The sequence below is a fragment of the Bufo gargarizans genome, chromosome 4 (genome assembly GCF_014858855.1).
Source record: "Bufo gargarizans isolate SCDJY-AF-19 chromosome 4, ASM1485885v1, whole genome shotgun sequence".
In the NCBI taxonomy this organism is placed as follows: Eukaryota; Metazoa; Chordata; class Amphibia; order Anura; family Bufonidae; genus Bufo; species Bufo gargarizans.
In genome coordinates, this window is record NC_058083.1 from 207,390,625 (window position 1) to 207,410,564 (window position 19,940).

At 42.5% G+C, this 19,940-nt stretch overlaps 1 protein-coding gene across 1 annotated transcript; it reads right to left on the reverse strand.

Annotated features, from left to right (window-relative positions):
• Positions 1-228: 228 nt before the first annotated feature.
• Positions 229-19,106, reverse strand: UTS2B (urotensin 2B). Its single transcript, XM_044291087.1, has 5 exons — positions 19,004-19,106; positions 16,435-16,542; positions 13,205-13,242; positions 730-823; positions 229-306 (listed from the first exon to the last, which is right to left on the reverse strand). Exons 1-5 carry the CDS (start codon positions 19,104-19,106, stop codon positions 281-283), a joined length of 369 nt encoding a protein of 122 aa, XP_044147022.1. The 3' UTR covers positions 229-280.
• Positions 19,107-19,940: the final 834 nt, after the last annotated feature.

Genomic DNA, 19,940 nt, shown 5'->3' on the forward strand with positions numbered 1-19,940 from the left:
GAAAACACAATAGTAAATTCAGCTCATAACCTCTAATGAGTCAAGTGATGCAATATTCTTAATGTATTGTGGGCTTGTAAAGCTCGGGGGGGAGGATAAAAGGCTCAGTAGTGTCTCACATATAGAGTTCCCTGGAGGTTAACTCGAAACTACACAAAGAAATTACAAACGTTGCATAAAAAAATAACTTCACAGTTTTTCATTGTTGCAAATTTTTGGTTTATATGCTAAAGCTCTGGTACGAATTGTAATGAATATGCTCTTTCCTGCAGGGTAATCTTCACACACAATATTTCCAGAAACAGGCTGTAAAAACACAAGAAGAGACACATAAAAAGCTTAAACCACACAGAACACAGTGACCCAAACACATTAACAGTGTCGATTAGCTACTTAGGGTTTACGGTCAGAAGATTTTTGGAACTACCATACGCTGCGTCGCTGCCAGGTATCAGTTTACAGGGAACAGTCAGATGAGCTCCTACAGCAATGACTCTCATGTGGGTAGTCATCATTATGTTTGTCATCTCCTCCAATAATTGAAGGGAAGTTCTACTTTACCACTATTAGTTCTATAATTGTACAATATGCTATATAAAACTGAATAGCAGTGTGTAAACATTCATATGCAAATGAGCAGTTAGGGTACTTTTGCTGGGGAGCTATCCTCAAGTAAGCATTATAACTCTAGATAAATGATGGAAGCCCATCATTTTACATCATGTATACCTCGTTTGTTTGGATGTGAAGGTTGGAGCCTGTCCATGACATATGACATGTCGTCAGACTTCTCTTCCGAAAGCTGTTCCTTCAATTTTTCAAGCTAGTTAAAACAAAACAAAAAGAAAAAAGAATTTCAAGTGCATGTTGAACTAAGGCTAAGTTCACACTTCAGTTGATATCCGTCATAGGATCTCAATAGCGGGGGGAAAGTTTTGTCCCCATTCATTGACAATGGGGACAAAACTGAACTGAAGGGAACAGACTGCACCAGAATGCATTCCGTTCCATTTCATTGCGTTCCCATGACGCACACAAAAGCGCTACAAACAGCGTTTCTGAGTGCGTCCTGGGAAACTGATCAAGACGGATCTGTCATGACTTACAATGTAAGTTATAGGGGACGGATTCGTATTCTCTGATACAAAAGAAAAATAATACAACCGGATCCATTCAGAACGGATGCAGACAGTTGTATTATCATGACGGAAGCGTCTTTGCTGATCCATGACGCAGATGTGAAAGCCTTATTTGGTCAGTTATTTCTATCAGTTATTGTGAGCCAAAACCAGGTGTGCGTCAAAAACACAGAACAGGAGGGCATTTTTCCATTATACCGTCTTTGTGTAGGGTTCACTACTGGTTTTGACTCTGAATAACTGATGGAAATAACTGACCAAAAAACTGAAGTGTGAACTGGGCGGAATAGAGTGCTAGCTATGGATTTGTTACGATGATAAGAAGTGAAATGATCATTTATTTTAGCAAGACAGACGTAAATAAAATTCTGATTTTCACCATACAAACTGCGGCACAGAGTTGATTCTTCCCTTCTGCTGATAAATGGATGCCATAGTTATCTAGTTAGTACTTTGAAGCAGATGCCTTATTCTGTTTCTGTCTCAGAATTAAAAGGAAGACCAATACAGTAATCTGACACTGTCCTCAGCGTTAGATTATCTTTGACAACCCCTTTAATAAAGTGTAAAATTGTAATTTTATTCCTACCTATCTATAGTCTATTTTTACTAGAAATCATGTTGTGTGTAATGTACTCATCATTAAACAACTCCATTATTGAAAGGTAGAGATGAGTTACGAAAGATCTGATTTGGCTGCTTCGCCAATTTTCACAAAGAAATTATATATGTGACAAATTACTTCATCACGAAGAGCATTCCTTTGTATGTAGCGGGCGGAATAACACATTCCCCATTTATCGCTGATTGTGGCATCTGATGCTACAATTGAGGCCTTTCAGGGGTTAATCAAGTTTTTTTTAAAAACATGTACTCACCTTATCCATTTGCTCACGGAGAAGAAACTGCGCAAAATCTCTGATGACGTCACTGATCCTGGTCTGCGCATGGTGCCACAAGCAAGATTTTATGCAGTATCTTCAATCAAGATAGTCATGACGGCCTCTCCACGAGCAGATGGATTCGGTGAATATGTATTTTTTCTTTACCACCATTTCAGTAAGAATTTACATTTTTCCAGAAATTTGGATCAAAGTGAGTTCCTTTGGCTCCGATTCCCTCAACACTATCGAAAGGGCTTGTCTGATATCAGAAATGGGACGTTTTCGTGAAAAAAATATCACCACTCCTATACAAGAGCTGTGTCTGGTATCCACTGAAGTGAATGGGGCTCAGTTGTAATTTAAAATACAACCCATATACAAAAGATTAGGGATGAGCGAACTCGAACTGTATAGTTCGGGTTCGTACCGAATTTTGGGGTGTCCGTGACACGGACCCGAACCCGGACATTTTCGTAAAAGTCCGGGTTCGGGTTCGGTGTTCGTCGCTTTCTTGGCGCTTTTGTGACGCTTTCTTGGCGCTTTTTGAAAGGCTGCAAAGCAGCCAATCAACAAGCGTCATACTACTTGCCCCAAGAGGCCATCACAGCCATGCCTACTATTGGCATGGCTGTGATTGGCCAGAGCACCATGTGACCCAGCCTCTATTTAAGCTGGAGTCACATAGCGCCGCCCGTCACTCTGCTCTGATTAGCGTAGGGAGAGGTTGCGGCTGCGACAGTAGGGCGAGATTAGGCAGATTAACTCCTCCAAAGGACTTGATTAACTGATCGATCTGCAGCTGTGGATCATTGAGCTGCTGATCCTCAATTGCTCACTGTTTTTAGGCTGCACAGACCGTTTGTCAGTCTCATTTTTCTGGGGTGATCGGCGGCCATTTTGTGTCTTGTGGTGCGCCAGCACAAGCTGCGACCAAGTGCATTTAACCCTCAATGGTGTGGTTGTTTTTTGGCTAAAGCCTACATCAGGGTGAAGCTGTCACACCAAGTGCATTTAACCAGCAATAGTCTGTTCATTTTTTGGCCATATACAAAATCAGGGGCAAGCTGCGCCTGTCACCAAGTGCATTTAACCCTCAATGGTGTGGTTGTTTTTTGGCTAAAGCCTACATCAGGGTGAAGCTGTGACACCAAGTGCATTTAACCAGCAATAGTCTGTTCATTTTTTGGCCATATACAAAATCAGGGGCAAGCTGCGCCTGTCACCAAGTGCATTTAACCCTCAATGGTGTGGTTGTTTTTTGGCTAAAGCCTACATCAGGGTGAAGCTGTCACACCAAGTGCATTTAACCAGCAATAGTCTGTTCATTTTTTGGCCATATACAAAATCAGGGGCAAGCTGCGCCTGTCACCAAGTGCATTTAACCCTCAATGGTGTGGTTGTTTTTTGGCTAAAGCCTACATCAGGGTGAAGCTGTCACACCAAGTGCATTTAACCAGCAATAGTCTGTTTATTTTTTGGCCATATCCCAGTCTAATTCTGTCACTAAATCCATACCGGTCACCCAGCGCCTAAATACTAGGCCTCAAATTTATATCCAGCTAAATCTGTCCCTAGTGCTGTAGCTGGGCGAGTTATTTAGTGTCCGTTCAAGCACATTTCTTGTTCTGGGTTGAAATACAATTCCCAATTTAGCAATTTCATAATTTAGTGGTTCCTGCTATATCAGAGCTATTTGAAATCTATCCCAAAAAGGGTATATAATATTGAAGGTGCACATTGGGTCATTCAGAATAACTTCACACACACCCGCTACTGTGTATTTCCAAGTCTAATTCTGTCACTAAACCCATACCTGTCACCCAGCGCCTAAATACTAGGCCTCAAATTTAAATCCCTCTAAATCTCTCGTTACCGCTGTACTGTTGTTGCTGGGCAAGATATTTAGTGTCCGTCAAAGCACATTTTTTGTTCTGGGTTGAAGTACAATTCCCAATTTAGCAATTTAATAATTTAGTGGTTCCTGCTATATCAGAGCTATTTGGAATCTATCCCTAAAAGGGTATATAATATTGAAGGTGCACATTGGGTCATTCAGAATAACTTCACACACACCCGCTACTGTGTATTTCCAAGTCTAATTCTGTCACTAAACCCATACCTGTCACCCAGCGCCTAAATACTAGGCCTCAAATTTAAATCCCTCTAAATCTCTCGTTACCGCTGTACTGTTGTTGCTGGGCAAGATATTTAGTGTCCGTCAAAGCACATTTTTTGTTCTGGGTTGAAGTACAATTCCCAATTTAGCAATTTCATAATTTAGTGGTTCCTGCTATATCAGAGCTATTTGGAATCTATCCCTAAAAGGGTATATAATATTGAAGGTGCACATAGGGTCATTCAGAATAACTTCACACACACGCTTCTGTGCATTTCCAAGTCTAATTCTGTCACTAAATCCATACCGGTGACCCAGCGCCTAAATACTAGGCCTCAAATTTAAATCCCTCTAAATCTCTCGTTACCCACCGCTGTACTGTTGTTGCTGGGCAAGATATTTAGTGTCCGTCAAAGCACATTTTTTGTTCTGGGTTGAAGTACAATTCCCAATTTAGCAATTTCATAATTTAGTGGTTTCTGCTATATCAGAGCTATTTGAAATCTATCCCTAAAAGGGTATATAATATTGAAGGTGCACATAGGGTCATTCAGAATAACTTCACACACACGCTTCTGTGCATTTCCAAGTCTAATTCTGTCACTAAATCCATACCGGTGACCCAGCGCCTAAATACTAGGCCTCAAATTTAAATCCCTCTAAATCTCTCGTTACCCACCGCTGTACTGTTGTTGCTGGGCAAGATATTTAGTGTCCGTCAAAGCACATTTTTTGTTCTGGGTTGAAGTACAATTCCCAATTTAGCAATTTCATAATTTAGTGGTTTCTGCTATATCAGAGCTATTTGAAATCTATCCCTAAAAGGGTATATAATATTGAAGGTGCACATAGGGTCATTCAGAATAACTTCACACACACGCTTCTGTGCATTTCCAAGTCTAATTCTGTCACTAAATCCATACCGGTGACCCAGCGCCTAAATACTAGGCCTCAAATTTAAATCCCTCTAAATCTCTCGTTACCCACCGCTGTACTGTTGTTGCTGGGCAAGATATTTAGTGTCCGTCAAAGCACATTTTTTGTTCTGGGTTGAAGTACAATTCCCAATTTAGCAATTTCATAATTTAGTGGTTTCTGCTATATCAGAGCTATTTGAAATCTATCCCTAAAAGGGTATATAATATTGAAGGTGCACATAGGGTCATTCAGAATAACTTCACACACACGCTTCTGTGCATTTCCAAGTCTAATTCTGTCACTAAATCCATACCGGTGACCCAGCGCCTAAATACTAGGCCTCAAATTTAAATCCCTCTAAATCTCTCGTTACCCACCGCTGTACTGTTGTTGCTGGGCAAGATATTTAGTGTCCGTCAAAGCACATTTTTTGTTCTGGGTTGAAGTACAATTCCCAATTTAGCAATTTCATAATTTAGTGGTTTCTGCTATATCAGAGCTATTTGAAATCTATCCCTAAAAGGGTATATAATATTGAAGGTGCACATAGGGTCATTCAGAATAACTTCACACACACGCTTCTGTGCATTTCCAAGTCTAATTCTGTCACTAAATCCATACCGGTGACCCAGCGCCTAAATACTAGGCCTCAAATTTAAATCCCTCTAAATCTCTCGTTACCCACCGCTGTACTGTTGTTGCTGGGCAAGATATTTAGTGTCCGTCAAAGCACATTTTTTGTTCTGGGTTGAAGTACAATTCCCAATTTAGCAATTTCATAATTTAGTGGTTTCTGCTATATCAGAGCTATTTGAAATCTATCCCTAAAAGGGTATATAATATTGAAGGTGCACATAGGGTCATTCAGAATAACTTCACACACACGCTTCTGTGCATTTCCAAGTCTAATTCTGTCACTAAATCCATACCGGTGACCCAGCGCCTAAATACTAGGCCTCAAATTTATATCCCGCTAAATCTCTCGTTACCGCTGTACTGTTGTTGCTGGGCAAGATATTTAGTGTCCGTCAAAGCACATTTTTTGTTCTGGGTTGAAGTACAATTCCCAATTTAGCAATTTCATAATTTAGTGGTTCCTGCTATATCAGAGCTATTTGAAATCTATCCCAAAAAGGGTATATAATATTGAAGGTGCACATTGGGTCATTCAGAATAACTTCACACACACCCGCTACTGTGTATTTCCAAGTCTAATTCTGTCACTAAACCCATACCTGTCACCCAGCGCCTAAATACTAGGCCTCAAATTTAAATCCCTCTAAATCTCTCGTTACCGCTGTCCTGTTGTAGCTGGGAAAGTTATTTAGTGCCCGTCAAAGCACATTTTTTGTTCTGGGTTGAAGTACAATTCCCAATTTAGCAATTTCATAATTTAGTGGTTCCTGCTATATCAGAGCTATTTGAAATCTATCCCAAAAAGGGTATATAATATTCAAGGTGCACATTGGGTCATTCAGAATAACTTCACACACACGCTTCTGTGCATTTCCAAGTCTAATTCTGTCACTAAATCCATACCGGTCACCCAGCGCCTAAATACTAGGCCTCAAATTTATATCCCGCTGAATTTGAATACAATACATTGGGCCAAATAATATATTTGTTGTTGTGGTGAACCATAACAATGAGAAAAACATCTAGTAAGGGACGCGGACGTGGACATGGTCGTGGTGGTGTTAGTGGACCCTCTGGTGCTGGGAGAGGACGTGGCCGTTCTGCCACATCCACACGTCCTAGTGTACCAACTACCTCAGGTCCCAGTAGCCGCCAGAATTTACAGCGATATATGGTGGGGCCCAATGCCGTTCTAAGGATGGTAAGGCCTGAGCAGGTACAGGCATTAGTCAATTGGGTGGCCGACAGTGGATCCAGCACGTTCACATTATCTCCCACCCAGTCTTCTGCAGAAAGCGCACAGATGGCGCCTGAAAACCAACCCCATCAGTCTGTCACATCACCCCCATGCATACCAGGGAAACTGTCTCAGCCTCAAGTTATGCAGCAGTCTCTTATGCTGTTTGAAGACTCCGCTGGCAGGGTTTCCCAAGGGCATCCACCTAGCCCTTCCCCAGCGGTGAAAGACATAGAATGCACTGACGCACAACCACTTATGTTTCCTGATGATGAGGACATGGGAATACCACCTCAGCATGTCTCTGATGATGACGAAACACAGGTGCCAACTGCTGCGTCTTTCTGCAGTGTGCAGACTGAACAGGAGGTCAGGGATCAAGACTGGGTGGAAGACGATGCAGGGGACGATGAGGTCCTAGACCCCACATGGAATGAAGGTCGTGCCACTGACTTTCACAGTTCGGAGGAAGAGGCAGTGGTGAGACCGAGCCAACAGCGTAGCAAAAGAGGGAGCAGTGGGCAAAAGCAGAACACCCGCCGCCAAGAGACTCCGCCTGCTACTGACCGCCGCCATCTGGGACCGAGCACCCCAAAGGCAGCTTCAAGGAGTTCCCTGGCATGGCACTTCTTCAAACAATGTGCTGACGACAAGACCCGAGTGGTTTGCACGCTGTGCCATCAGAGCCTGAAGCGAGGCATTAACGTTCTGAACCTGAGCACAACCTGCATGACCAGGCACCTGCATGCAAAGCATGAACTGCAGTGGAGTAAACACCTTAAAACCAAGGAAGTCACTCAGGCTCCCCCTGCTACCTCTTCTGCTGCTGCCGCCTCGGCCTATTCTGCTGCTGCCGCCTCGGCCTCTTCCTCCGCCTCTGGAGGAACGTTGGCACCTGCCGCCCAGCAAACAGGGGATGTACCACCAACACCACCACCACCACCTCCGTCACCAAGCGTCTCAACCATGTCACACGCCAGCGTTCAGCTCTCCATCTCACAAACATTTGATAGAAAGCGTAAATTCCCACCTAGCCACCCTCGATCCCTGGCCCTGAATGCCAGCATTTCTAAACTACTGGCCTATGAAATGCTGTCATTTAGGCTGGTGGACACAGACAGCTTCAAACAGCTCATGTCGCTTGCTGTCCCACAGTATGTTGTTCCCAGCCGGCACTACTTCTCCAAGAGAGCCGTGCCTTCCCTGCACAACCAAGTATCCGATAAAATCAAGTGTGCACTGCGCAACGCCATCTGTAGCAAGGTCCACCTAACCACAGATACGTGGACCAGTAAGCACGGCCAGGGACGCTATATCTCCCTAACTGCACACTGGGTAAATGTAGTGGCAGCTGGGCCCCAGGCGGAGAGCTGTTTGGCGCACGTCCTGCCGCCGCCAAGGATCGCAGGGCAACATTCTTTGCCTCCTGTTGCCACCTCCTCCTTCTCGGCTTCCTCCTCCTCTTCTTCCACCTGCTCATCCAGTCAGCCACACACCTTCACCACCAACTTCAGCACAGCCCGGGGTAAACGTCAGCAGGCCATTCTGAAACTCATATGTTTGGGGGACAGGCCCCACACCGCACAGGAGTTGTGGCGGGGTATTGAACAACAGACCGACGAGTGGTTGCTGCCGGTGAGCCTCAAGCCCGGCCTGGTGGTGTGTGATAATGGGCGAAATCTCGTTGCAGCTCTGGGACTAGCCAATTTGACGCACATCCCTTGCTTGGCGCATGTGCTGAATTTGGTGGTGCAGAAGTTCATTCACAACTACCCCGACATGTCAGAGCTGCTGCATAAAGTGCGGGCCGTCTGTTCGCGCTTCCGGCGTTCACATCCTGCCGCTGCTCGCCTGTCTGCGCTACAGCGTAACTTCGGCCTTCCCGCTCACCGCCTCATATGCGACGTGCCCACCAGGTGGAACTCCACCTTGCACATGCTGGACAGACTGTGCGAGCAGCAGCAGGCCATAGTGGAGTTTCAGCTGCAGCACGCACGGGTCAGTCGCACTACAGAACAGCACCACTTCACCACCAATGACTGGGCCTCCATGCGAGACCTGTGTGCCCTGTTGCGCTGTTTCGAGTACTCCACCAACATGGCCAGTGGCGATGACACCGTTATCAGCGTTACAATACCACTTCTATGTCTCCTTGAGAAAACACTTAGGGCGATGATGGAACAGGAGGTGGCCCAGGAGGAGGAGGAAGAGGATGAGGAAGAGGGGTCATTTTTAGCACTTTCAGGCCAGTCTCTTCGAAGTGACTCAGAGGGAGGTTTTTTGCAACAGCAGAGGCCAGGTACAAATGTGGCCAGCCAGGGCCCACTACTGGAGGACGAGGAGGACGAGGATGAGGAGGAGGTGGAGGAGGATGAGGATGAAGCATGGTCACAGCGGGGTGGCACCCAACGCAGCTCGGGTCCATCACTGGTGCGTGGCTGGGGGGAAAGGCAGGACGATGACGATACGCCTCCCACAGAGGACAGCTTGTCCTTACCCCTGGGCAGCCTGGCACACATGAGCGACTACATGCTGCAGTGCCTGCGCAACGACAGCAGAGTTGCCCACATTTTAACCTGTGCGGACTACTGGGTTGCCACCCTGCTGGATCCACGCTACAAAGACAATGTGCCCACCTTACTTCCTGCACTGGAGCGTGATAGGAAGATGCGCGAGTACAAGCGCACGTTGGTAGACGCGCTACTGAGAGCATTCCCAAATGTCACAGGGGAACAAGTGGAAGCCCAAGGCCAAGGCAGAGGAGGAGCAAGAGGTCGCCAAGGCAGCTGTGTCACGGCCAGCTCCTCTGAGGGCAGGGTTAGCATGGCAGAGATGTGGAAAACTTTTGTCAACACGCCACAGCTAACTGCACCACCACCTGATACGCAACGTGTTAGCAGGAGGCAACATTTCACTAACATGGTGGAACAGTACGTGTGCACACCCCTCCACGTACTGACTGATGGTTCGGCCCCATTCAACTTCTGGGTCTCTAAATTGTCCACGTGGCCAGAGCTAGCCTTTTATGCCTTGGAGGTGCTGGCCTGCCCGGCAGCCAGCGTTTTGTCTGAACGTGTATTCAGCACGGCAGGGGGCGTCATTACAGACAAACGCAGCCGCCTGTCTACAGCCAATGTGGACAAGCTGACGTTCATAAAAATGAACCAGGCATGGATCCCACAGGACCTGTCCGTCCCTTGTCCAGATTAGACATTAACTACCTCCCCATAACCATATATTATTGGACTCCAGGGCACTTCCTCATTCAATCCTATTTTTATTTTCATTTTACCATTATATTGCGATGCTACCCAAAGTTGAATGAACCTCTCCTCTGCCTGTGTGCTAGGCCTAAATATATGCCAATGGACTGTTGCAGTGGTGGCTGACATGAAGCCTGATTCTCTGCTATGACATGCAGACTAATTCTCTGCTGACATGAAGCCAGATTGTCTGTTACGGGACCTCTCTCCTCTGCCTGGGTGCTGGGCCTAAATTTATGACAATGGACTGTTGCAGTGGTGGCTGACGTGAAGCCTGATTCTCTGCTATGACATGCAGACTGATTCTCTGCTGACATGAAGCCAGATCCTCTGTTACGGGACCTCTCTCCTCTGCCTGGGTGCTGGGCCTAAATTTATGACAATGGACTGTTGCAGTGGTGGCTGACGTGAAGCCTGATTCTCTGCTATGACATGCAGACTGATTCTCTGCTGACATGAAGCCAGATCCTCTTTTACGGGACCTCTCTCCTCTGCCTGGGTGCTGGGCCTAAATTTATGACAATGGACTGTTGCAGTGGTGGCTGACGTGAAGCCTGATTCTCTGCTATGACATGCAGACTGATTCTCTGCTGTCATGAAGCCAGATTGTCTGTTACGGGACCTTTCTCCTCTACCTGGGTTCTGGGCCTAAATTTATGAAAATTGACTCTTACAGTGGTGGGTGACGTGAAGCCTGATTCTCTGCTATGATATGAAGACTGATTCTCTGCTGACATGAAGCCAGATTGTCTGTTACGGGACCTTTCTCCTCTGCCTGGGTTCTGGGCCTAAATTTATGAAAATTGACTCTTACAGTGGTGGGTGACGTGAAGCCTGATTCTCTGCTATGATATGAAGACTGATTCTCTGCTGACATGAAGCCAGATTGTCTGTTACGGGACCTTTCTCCTCTGCCTGGGTTCTGGGCCTAAATTTATGAAAATTGACTCTTACAGTGGTGGGTGACGTGAAGCCTGATTCTCTGCTATGATATGAAGACTGATTCTCTGCTGACATGAAGCCAGATTGTCTGTTACGGGACCTTTCTCCTCTGCCTGGGTTCTGGGCCTAAATTTATGAAAATTGACTCTTACAGTGGTGGGTGACGTGAAGCCTGATTCTCTGCTATGATATGAAGACTGATTCTCTGCTGACATGAAGCCAGATTGTCTGTTACGGGACCTTTCTCCTCTGCCTGGGTTCTGGGCCTAAATTTATGAAAATTGACTCTTACAGTGGTGGGTGACGTGAAGCCTGATTCTCTGCTATGATATGAAGACTGATTCTCTGCTGACATGAAGCCAGATTGTCTGTTACGGGACCTTTCTCCTCTGCCTGGGTTCTGGGCCTAAATTTATGAAAATTGACTCTTACAGTGGTGGGTGACGTGAAGCCTGATTCTCTGCTATGATATGAAGACTGATTCTCTGCTGACATGAAGCCAGATTCTCTGTTACGGGACCTCTCTCCTCTGCCTGGGTGCTGGGCCTAAATTTATGACAATGGACTGTTGCAGTGGTGGCTGACGTGAAGCCTGATTCTCTGCTATGACATGCAGACTGATTCTCTGCTGACATGAAGCCAGATTCTCTGTTACGGGACCTCTCTCCTCTGCCTGTGTGTGTGCTGGGCCTAAATATATGCCAATGGACTGTTGCAGTGGTGGCTGACGTGAAGCCTCATTCTCTGCTATGACATGCAGACTAATTCTCTGCTGACATGAAGACAGATTCTCTGTTACGGGACCTCTCTCCTCTGCCTGGGTGCCGGGGCCTAAATATCTGAGAATGGACTGTTCCAGTGGTGGGTGACGGGAAGCCAGATTCTCTGCTATGGAACCTCTCTCCAATTGATTTTGGTTAATTTTTATTTATTTAATTTTTATTTTAATTCATTTCCCTATCCACATTTGTTTGCAGGGGATTTACCTACATGTTGCTGCCTTTTGCAGCCCTCTAGCTCTTTCCTGGGCTGTTTTACAGCCTTTTTAGTGCCGAAAAGTTCGGGTCCCCATTGACTTCAATGGGGTTCGGGTTCGGGACGAAGTTCGGATCGGGTTCGGATCCCGAACCCGAACATTTCCGGGATGTTCGGCCGAACTTCTCGAACCCGAACATCCAGGTGTTCGCTCAACTCTACAAAAGATGTCTGTTTCTAGAATCGTAGCAGATCCTTTTCGCTCTGGCAACTGTTTTAAAACAATTAATACCCCCATGTCATAGACAGCTTCTGAAAATAGTAGAGGGTTTCAGCTTCCAGATCCAGAGAAATTCATTTAATAGCCAGGGCTTCACGGGGAGCAAGTACGTGAACGGGTCTATCTGGGACAACATTTTAAAGTATGGGCTAATACAACATATTAAATATTACTACAGTATGGTCATATCAATGATAAATTAACAAAACATATTACTCAAAGGGAACCTGTCATCAACTTTATGCTGCCCATACTAACAGCAGCATAAAGTAGAGACAGGTGAGTTGATTTCAGCGGTCTGTCATTTATAAGTTATAAGTAAGTGTTTGCCGAGAACCAACATCACAATCATTGCAGACTAGGCCTGGAAAAGAGTCACGGCCACCTGAGAAGAGTCCTGGTTATTCATGAATTCCTGCTCTCCTGCCCACCTGCTGATGACTGACAGTCTTCTACCTAGTTTTCTCGCTTTCTCTCTAGGAGAGAACTGCCAATCATCAGCAGGTGGACGGGGAGAGCAGGAGATTATGGATAACCAGGACTCTTCTCAGGTAAAATTGACTCTTTTCAAGGCCTGGGCTGCAATGGTTATGATGCTGGTTCTCGGCAACCACTTACTTTTAGCTGATGAGTGACACAGCGCTGAAATCAACATTTCTATCACTACTTTATGCTGCCCTCAGTGAGGTCGGCATAAAGCTGATGACAGGTTACCTTTAAATTTTACAAGAATCTTAATAGTATTGCTCTATAAGGAAATGAGAGCTGAAGGGAAATAATCGTGTTTAGAAATAACATTTGTGACATCATTTACCTGTTCCAGTTGTTCTAACTTGCTCTCCAGCTCCATTCCTAATAGACAGAATAGTTAACATTCAATTAAAAAATGACAGGTAATTCTAGATATTAGAAAAAAACATCCTAATAATGCCTTAAAAAGAAAACATCAATGTAAATACTAAACAGTAAAATAGCAGACCTCTACTTTAATTAGAAAAATATCATTCTGATGATATTCTTGAATTTCAGCCATGCTACTGCTTCAGGTCTTAAAACCTAAATGCAGTAAAATTATCAAGACTTTAGTTTACAAAAGATGTACTAAGATTGATAGCAGGATCCTCACACTTGAGAGCTCATCCCTGACTAATAAGACATAGGGGGTCATTTATCGAAGGCCAGTGTTTTACACCAGTCTATAATATCTCCCACATCGCCCCGAGGTGCGGGCCTTGTCATAAATTTGGCGCCTCCTTCAGCAGTCAGTACACCTAGATTAAAATTGACTCCGGCACCTATCTGGAGTAGATTTGAAATGTCATTTACGCCAGGAAATGATAATGAATGTGTTGGGGCTGATGACACCGCCGCTGTCATGTACCACCCGTGCCTGCCACATTCCAGTCGTGAAGGCAGCGTAGAAATGCTATGTGTGTCTAAAATTAGCTCCAGTGCTTTAAAAAGTCACAATATGGGACCATTGGACTTTTTTTACCCCAGTTTCTGGTGTAGGGGGACTTAATAAATGACCCCCATTGTCTCTGCAGCATAAAAAGGTTTGTATATGTTTAGAAAACTGGATCCTTTTTCAGAAACAGTGCTACTTTTGTAGACCTTTTTTCCTAAACCCTTAAAAGGGTTGTCCATGATTGATTTGCTTTATAAATTCAACACCCACCTCTCCAGTAGTGTTGAGCGCGAATATTCGAATATCGAATTTTTTTCGCGAATATCGGCACTTCGCTAATTCGCGAATATTTCGAATATAGTGATATAAATTCGATATTTCGAATATTCGTTTTTTTATTTTATTTTTTATTGTTATATTTTTTTCTTTCCCACTTCCCTAAAGTTGTTCTTACCTGTCCTTTGGATTCCTTGCTTCCTGGCTGCTCCAGTCAGTGCCCGTTGCCGCTTCTGCCGACTTCCATGCTCATGGAGCGTCCCCATCACCATGGGAACATCTCCATATACTAGAATGTACTGTCGGATTTGAGAATTACGTTGAAATCGCAATTCGATTTTTTCAAGTTATAATAATCGAATTTCGATTTTAACTTAGCACTGCTATATGCCATATTAGGCTAACTAATATGGCATATAGCAGTGCTAAGTTAAAATCGAAATTCGATTATTATAACTTGAAAAAATCGAATTGCGATTTCAACGTAATTCTCAAATCCGACAGTACATTCTAGTATATGGAGTCGTTCCCATGGTGATGGGGACGCTCCATAAGCATGGAATATGGCTTCAATGGCTTGGTAGAATTAGCGAATTGACGAATATATTCGTTATATTCCACAAAACGAATATAACGAATGTATTCGTCATATTCCACAAAACGAATATAACGAATGTATTCGTCATATTCCACAAAACGAAGATAACGAAGTATTCTGCATCTTCATTTTAGCTACCTATTCATCAATTTCGCTAATTCTAGCAATCATATAGGAAAGTTGACTATAGAGACAGCTAAGTATAATTCGCTATGCGATTATATGACTGCTTTTTTTTATAAATAGTATAATTATAATAATTATCAGGTATTATAATTATTCTATTTATTTAAAAAAAAAGCAGTAATATAATCGCATAGCGAATTAAACTTAGCTGTCTCTATAGTCAACTTTCCTATATGATTGCTAGAATTAGCGAAATTGATGAATAGGTAGCTAAAATGAAGATGCAGAATACTTCGTTATCTTCGTTTTGTGGAATATGACGAATACATTCGTTATATTCGTTTTGTGGAATATGACGAATACATTCGTTATATTCGTTTTGTGGAATATAACGAATATATTCGTCAATTCGCTAATTCTACCAAGCCATTGAAGCCATATTCCATGCTTATGGAGCGTCCCCATCACCATGGGAACGACTCCATATACTAGAATGTACTGTCGGATTTGAGAATTACGTTGAAATCGCAATTCGATTTTTTCAAGTTATAATAATCGAATTTCGATTTTAACTTAGCACTGCTATATGCCATATTAGTTAGCCTAATATGGCATATAGCAGTGCTAAGTTAAAATCGAAATTCGATTATTATAACTTGAAAAAATCGAATTGCAATTTCAATAGGAGAGTAGCCTTTAAGTTAAAATCGAAATTCGATTATTTAAATCGCATATTAATCGCGATAACAAGAATAATGACGAATATTCGATCTCGACGAATATAAAACGAATATTCTATCGAATATTCGCGAATTTCGTCGAAATCGAATATGGCACCTGCCGCTCATCACTACTCTCCAGATCTGTGAAGGGAAGCATACTTACCTGCTCCCTGTTGCTTGATTTTGGCTCTGTGAGTCCAAGGTTATTTTCACTGCACTTCAGTCCCCGCGAGTAAACTTCAAAAAGGGACAGGCATAAATGTGTCGCTGTAGCCAATGAGTTTTCTCAGAGGCGATTTGTCCCCAAGTGTCTCATCTCTGCTGGGTCACGTACTGCTTGGGGACATGTCATCGCTGAGGCCAGGCTGTGACACCATCTGTGCCAGAAGTTTACATGTAGGACCCAAGTGTGGTTTAGATAACCCAGGACTCACGAAGTGGCAGGAAGCAGGTAAGTATGCTTCCTTTCACAGGTCAGGTAGGGGAGATTTAAAAAAACAAGTCAATCATGGACAATGCCTTTAAAGATTCATATTTTTCCTGATCCTACAGGACTATTATTATTATTTTTTTAATTCTTTGGAGATTTCATTTTTCCCCACGTGCCACATACAGGGAAAGCTACATAGATCATCAGTACATCTTTGTGGTTTCAGTGGCGTTAGGATGTAATAAACCCTAGTCACTTTTCACTTATAAGCTTTTCATAAAGGTACAGGTATGACACACAGAAATATATTGGACACAATATTATACCATATTCCTGGCTGTAAGGGATTACTGTACAATATGGCTCCAATATAAGTGCTTTTTTTAATTAACTTAATAGTTCTTAATGTGAGCTACAATGGAACGGATATTAACATTTGTAGTAGTATTATCCATTTAAAAAAAAAAAAATCTATAGTGCTTACCAATGTGTGAGGGTCTTCTGACAAGTGTTTCTGGCAAGTGTTTATTTAGGAAAAGGGTCAGGAGCATATCCTGGTGGTTGACATCTTTTTCTGGATACAGTTCATTTTCTGTTATGGTAAAAAAAAAAGTGACATGGTAAAGCAGTGAAAGATACATTTGCAGCTCATAATGATCTACAATGGTTTAACATTCCCTTTTTCAGATGTAGCAAACATGCAGATCAAGCAGTGGGTTATAAATGAAACAATTAGCAAGATCCGGGCGGTTTACTGTTATAACTAGAGATGAGTGAAATGATTTTCCCCAAATCAAATTCATTACAAATTTCCCCCAAAATTTGGATCTCGACAAATCCGAAACTTTTGTGATTCATCCTGTACATCCTGGTGTTCGCCATTTTACAGGTCAGAAGGCATTTTTGGATAGTTTTTTAACCTTAAAAAATCTGACAGTGCACTGGGCTTTTAAACAGACTGTTTGTTACCAGCGGCTACCATACAGTTACCCGTAGCTATATATTTCACTGCCACTTTGACATTACTAATGCTGTCTTGACTTTAAATATCTTGAAAGAGGTTAGATACAGTCCTAGGAGGCCTCTGAGTTTCATGCATGACTTTTCAGAGCAATTGGGGCACTTTTGACTTGGGTCAAATTTATTCGGACTGAATTAAACCTGCCAGCAGATTTGAACTAATCAGACCCAAAAGAAACTTTGGGAAATTCGCTCATCTTAGTTAGAACATTTCCTGTTTCTGCATTATTGTAATGGATTTTGTATGACTTTCATATTAAAAGTACTGTATAGACCAGTAGTGGTGAACCTATGGCAGGGGTACCAGAGGCGGCACTCAGAGCCCTCTCTGTGGGCACCCGCACCCTGGGAAAAGTCTATTGTGTAGCAATATGCCTTAACTTTTCTTGCCATTCATCAGCGCACAGCGCACTATGAACAGCGCAGGCAGCGCACTGTATGTAGGCAGGCTACTAGAGCTAAATGATAAAGTACATGGAAGATATACTATATTGGACTGTAGTTTACAGGTTAAATTGCTCTGTTGGCACTTTATGATCAATAAGTGGGTTTTGGGTTGCAGTTTGGGCACTCGGTCTCTAAAAGGTTCGCCATCACTGATATAGACCTTGAGAGTTTCATCAGACAGTACAATGTGTTGCCTCTTCACTGAGAACACACAAGTGAGAAAGAATAACAGTCAAGATAAGTCAAAGATACATTTGTGATTTGGACAAGCCAGATGAAGATAGTCAGGTTCATACAGTTTTTGCGACAAGAATTACAAAACTGATCCTTTGTTTTCCCATTTTGGCAGAGATAACTATAGTCTCTACTGTACAGCAGACATCACTGTCAGTGCTCACTCTAGTGTACAAATTGTTTCTATGCTGGCATACATTATAATTTAAATGACCTTTCTGTAGTGAAGTTTACATAAATTATAAATAACATGTTCTTAAAATGTGTGTACCGTTTTAAGAATGAGATAGACCTAGTTTAGTTCTCTATAGAAAGAATAATCCTATTATTGCTGCTTGTTGGGTATAGGAAAAGTACATCCGTGCATCAGCCAAAAAGTACCACTACAGAATGGTATTTAAACAGCCTTCATCGATCTAATGCAATGTGGGTTGTCGGTGAAACTATATGTGCAATTAGTTCAAATGAATGCAAAAACAGCAAAAGTAGATATTTTGAATGTCTCACCAAATATAGCCTATAGTATGGATAAAAGTAGACCTTTAGGAAATGATAGTTGTGAGTAAAGATTTTGCATTTGCTTATCTATTTCTTCAACTTGTCAGTGAAGTCTCCCAGTCACCTGATTCTGAGATCTAAATTGTGTACCCGATTTCTCATTTTACTAAACTCTTCATTTTAAAAGATGAGGTCTCTCAATAAATGGACTAGGCTACAACGGCTTACATTAGTTACAAAAATCTGAATTTGAAGCAAATAATCAAGAATAATAGCAACAGCAAGACTAGCTCCTGTTCTAATGCTGTTCACTTATGGAGCAGATTTTATTAGTAGGACTGATGTGTTTTTTTTCTCTACCTCTGCTGCCCTCTCCCCTACCTTCCTGTGGTAGGAGGGCTTTTAGGGTAAATTTTTTCATCTTCATTTTTAAGTTACTCCCTTTTTGTACATTATATGCAAATAAAAAATGTCTACCTGCTTTCTACAATTCCAATGTTAAGAACATACATTCTAGAACGTAAATGCTTCAGGAAAAGTTCAATAGAAAAGACTCTAAATAAAATTTGAAACAAAAAGTATTCTGTAATATATCAATTTTGATAACCACAACACAGAAATTGCATGGGTGTAAAGCAATAAAAACAATTTAATATACTTGAGCTAGAATTATCCTAAATGGGAAGACAACTGGTCTTCATCTGCTCTCCATATAATATAGTTTTGTGTTCTTCTGAGGTATACATCTGCAAAATGTATTTATTCTTATACAGTCAAATGGCTATATATAAATAGATAGATAATCTATAATCTGATGACATGAACCAACAAACCATAAATTATTGAAAACTTACCTGGCAAGGGATAAGGTTTGCCTTCAGTTGTCTGCATGGAGATCATGACCAGGAAAGTTAAAGTCCCAAGGCAGAGATGTACAGAAGCAGCTTTATGCAACATGTCTTCACCTCTGATGAAACCGTGTAGAGTGCCTGGGACTTGAATGTGTTTCTTCTCCAAGTCCGCTCACTTTTAAATAGTGTCCACAGTCGTCATTGTGTCATAGTTGACCCCCCCCCCCCCAGTAAAAATCATTCATCCTGTCAATGGCATTCAATTCTTGAAAAACTGACAAATGAACTGCATGAATTTCTTGACGTCAAACCTAGATCAATTTAACCAGAATATGACCAATAAAAGAATGCTGGAATACACGTGCTAAAGAAGTCAGTGGCAGGCTTATGGTAATTTATAGTTGTGTTTCCATGCTCTCATTTTAATTACTCTGAGATCTCTGTAATGAATGCCAAAACGGAGGTAGAAGAATCACTAATTAAATTGATTTCAGGTCCTTGATCTTTAAAATGACTTCCATGGTTCACAACATGATGCTATGGAATTAGTTCAGAGGGGAAGATGATAAAATGGAAGACAGAAGACAAAAATGAAATTTATCAAAGAGACATTGCAGGTCTTCAGGAGTGTCAGGAGAAGTTGTAATGCATTGTGTTTCTTAAGAGAACACAAGGTAGAAATTGAACAGTGGTTTAATTAATTTTAGATGAATGGATGTCATCTGCTACTGATGACTTCAGGTGTGACTCTTTCTCCCTTTGATTTTCTTTGGCTATCTGTCAATGTCACATTTCTCATCTGCTCAGCTAAAGTTTCCAGTCTGAGTGAAGATGACACAATCTTCAGTCTGAATTCAGAAAGCTAGGAACAGACTGTGCATGTCTATATGACAAAATATAGGTAATTTTAGTACCATTTTTTTTAATTATAAAAGATTGG

Coding starts and splice junctions, on each gene's coding strand:
- UTS2B (XM_044291087.1), bottom strand. CDS start 19,106: ATGTTGCATAAAGCTGCTTCTGTACATCTCTGCCTTGGGACTTTAACT. Junction 13,243..16,434: donor CAGAAGACCCTCACACATTG/GTAAGCACTATA, acceptor TCTGTCTATTAG/GAATGGAGCTGGAGAGCAAG. Junction 824..13,204: donor AGTTAGAACAACTGGAACAG/GTAAATGATGTC, acceptor TGTTTTAACTAG/CTTGAAAAATTGAAGGAACA.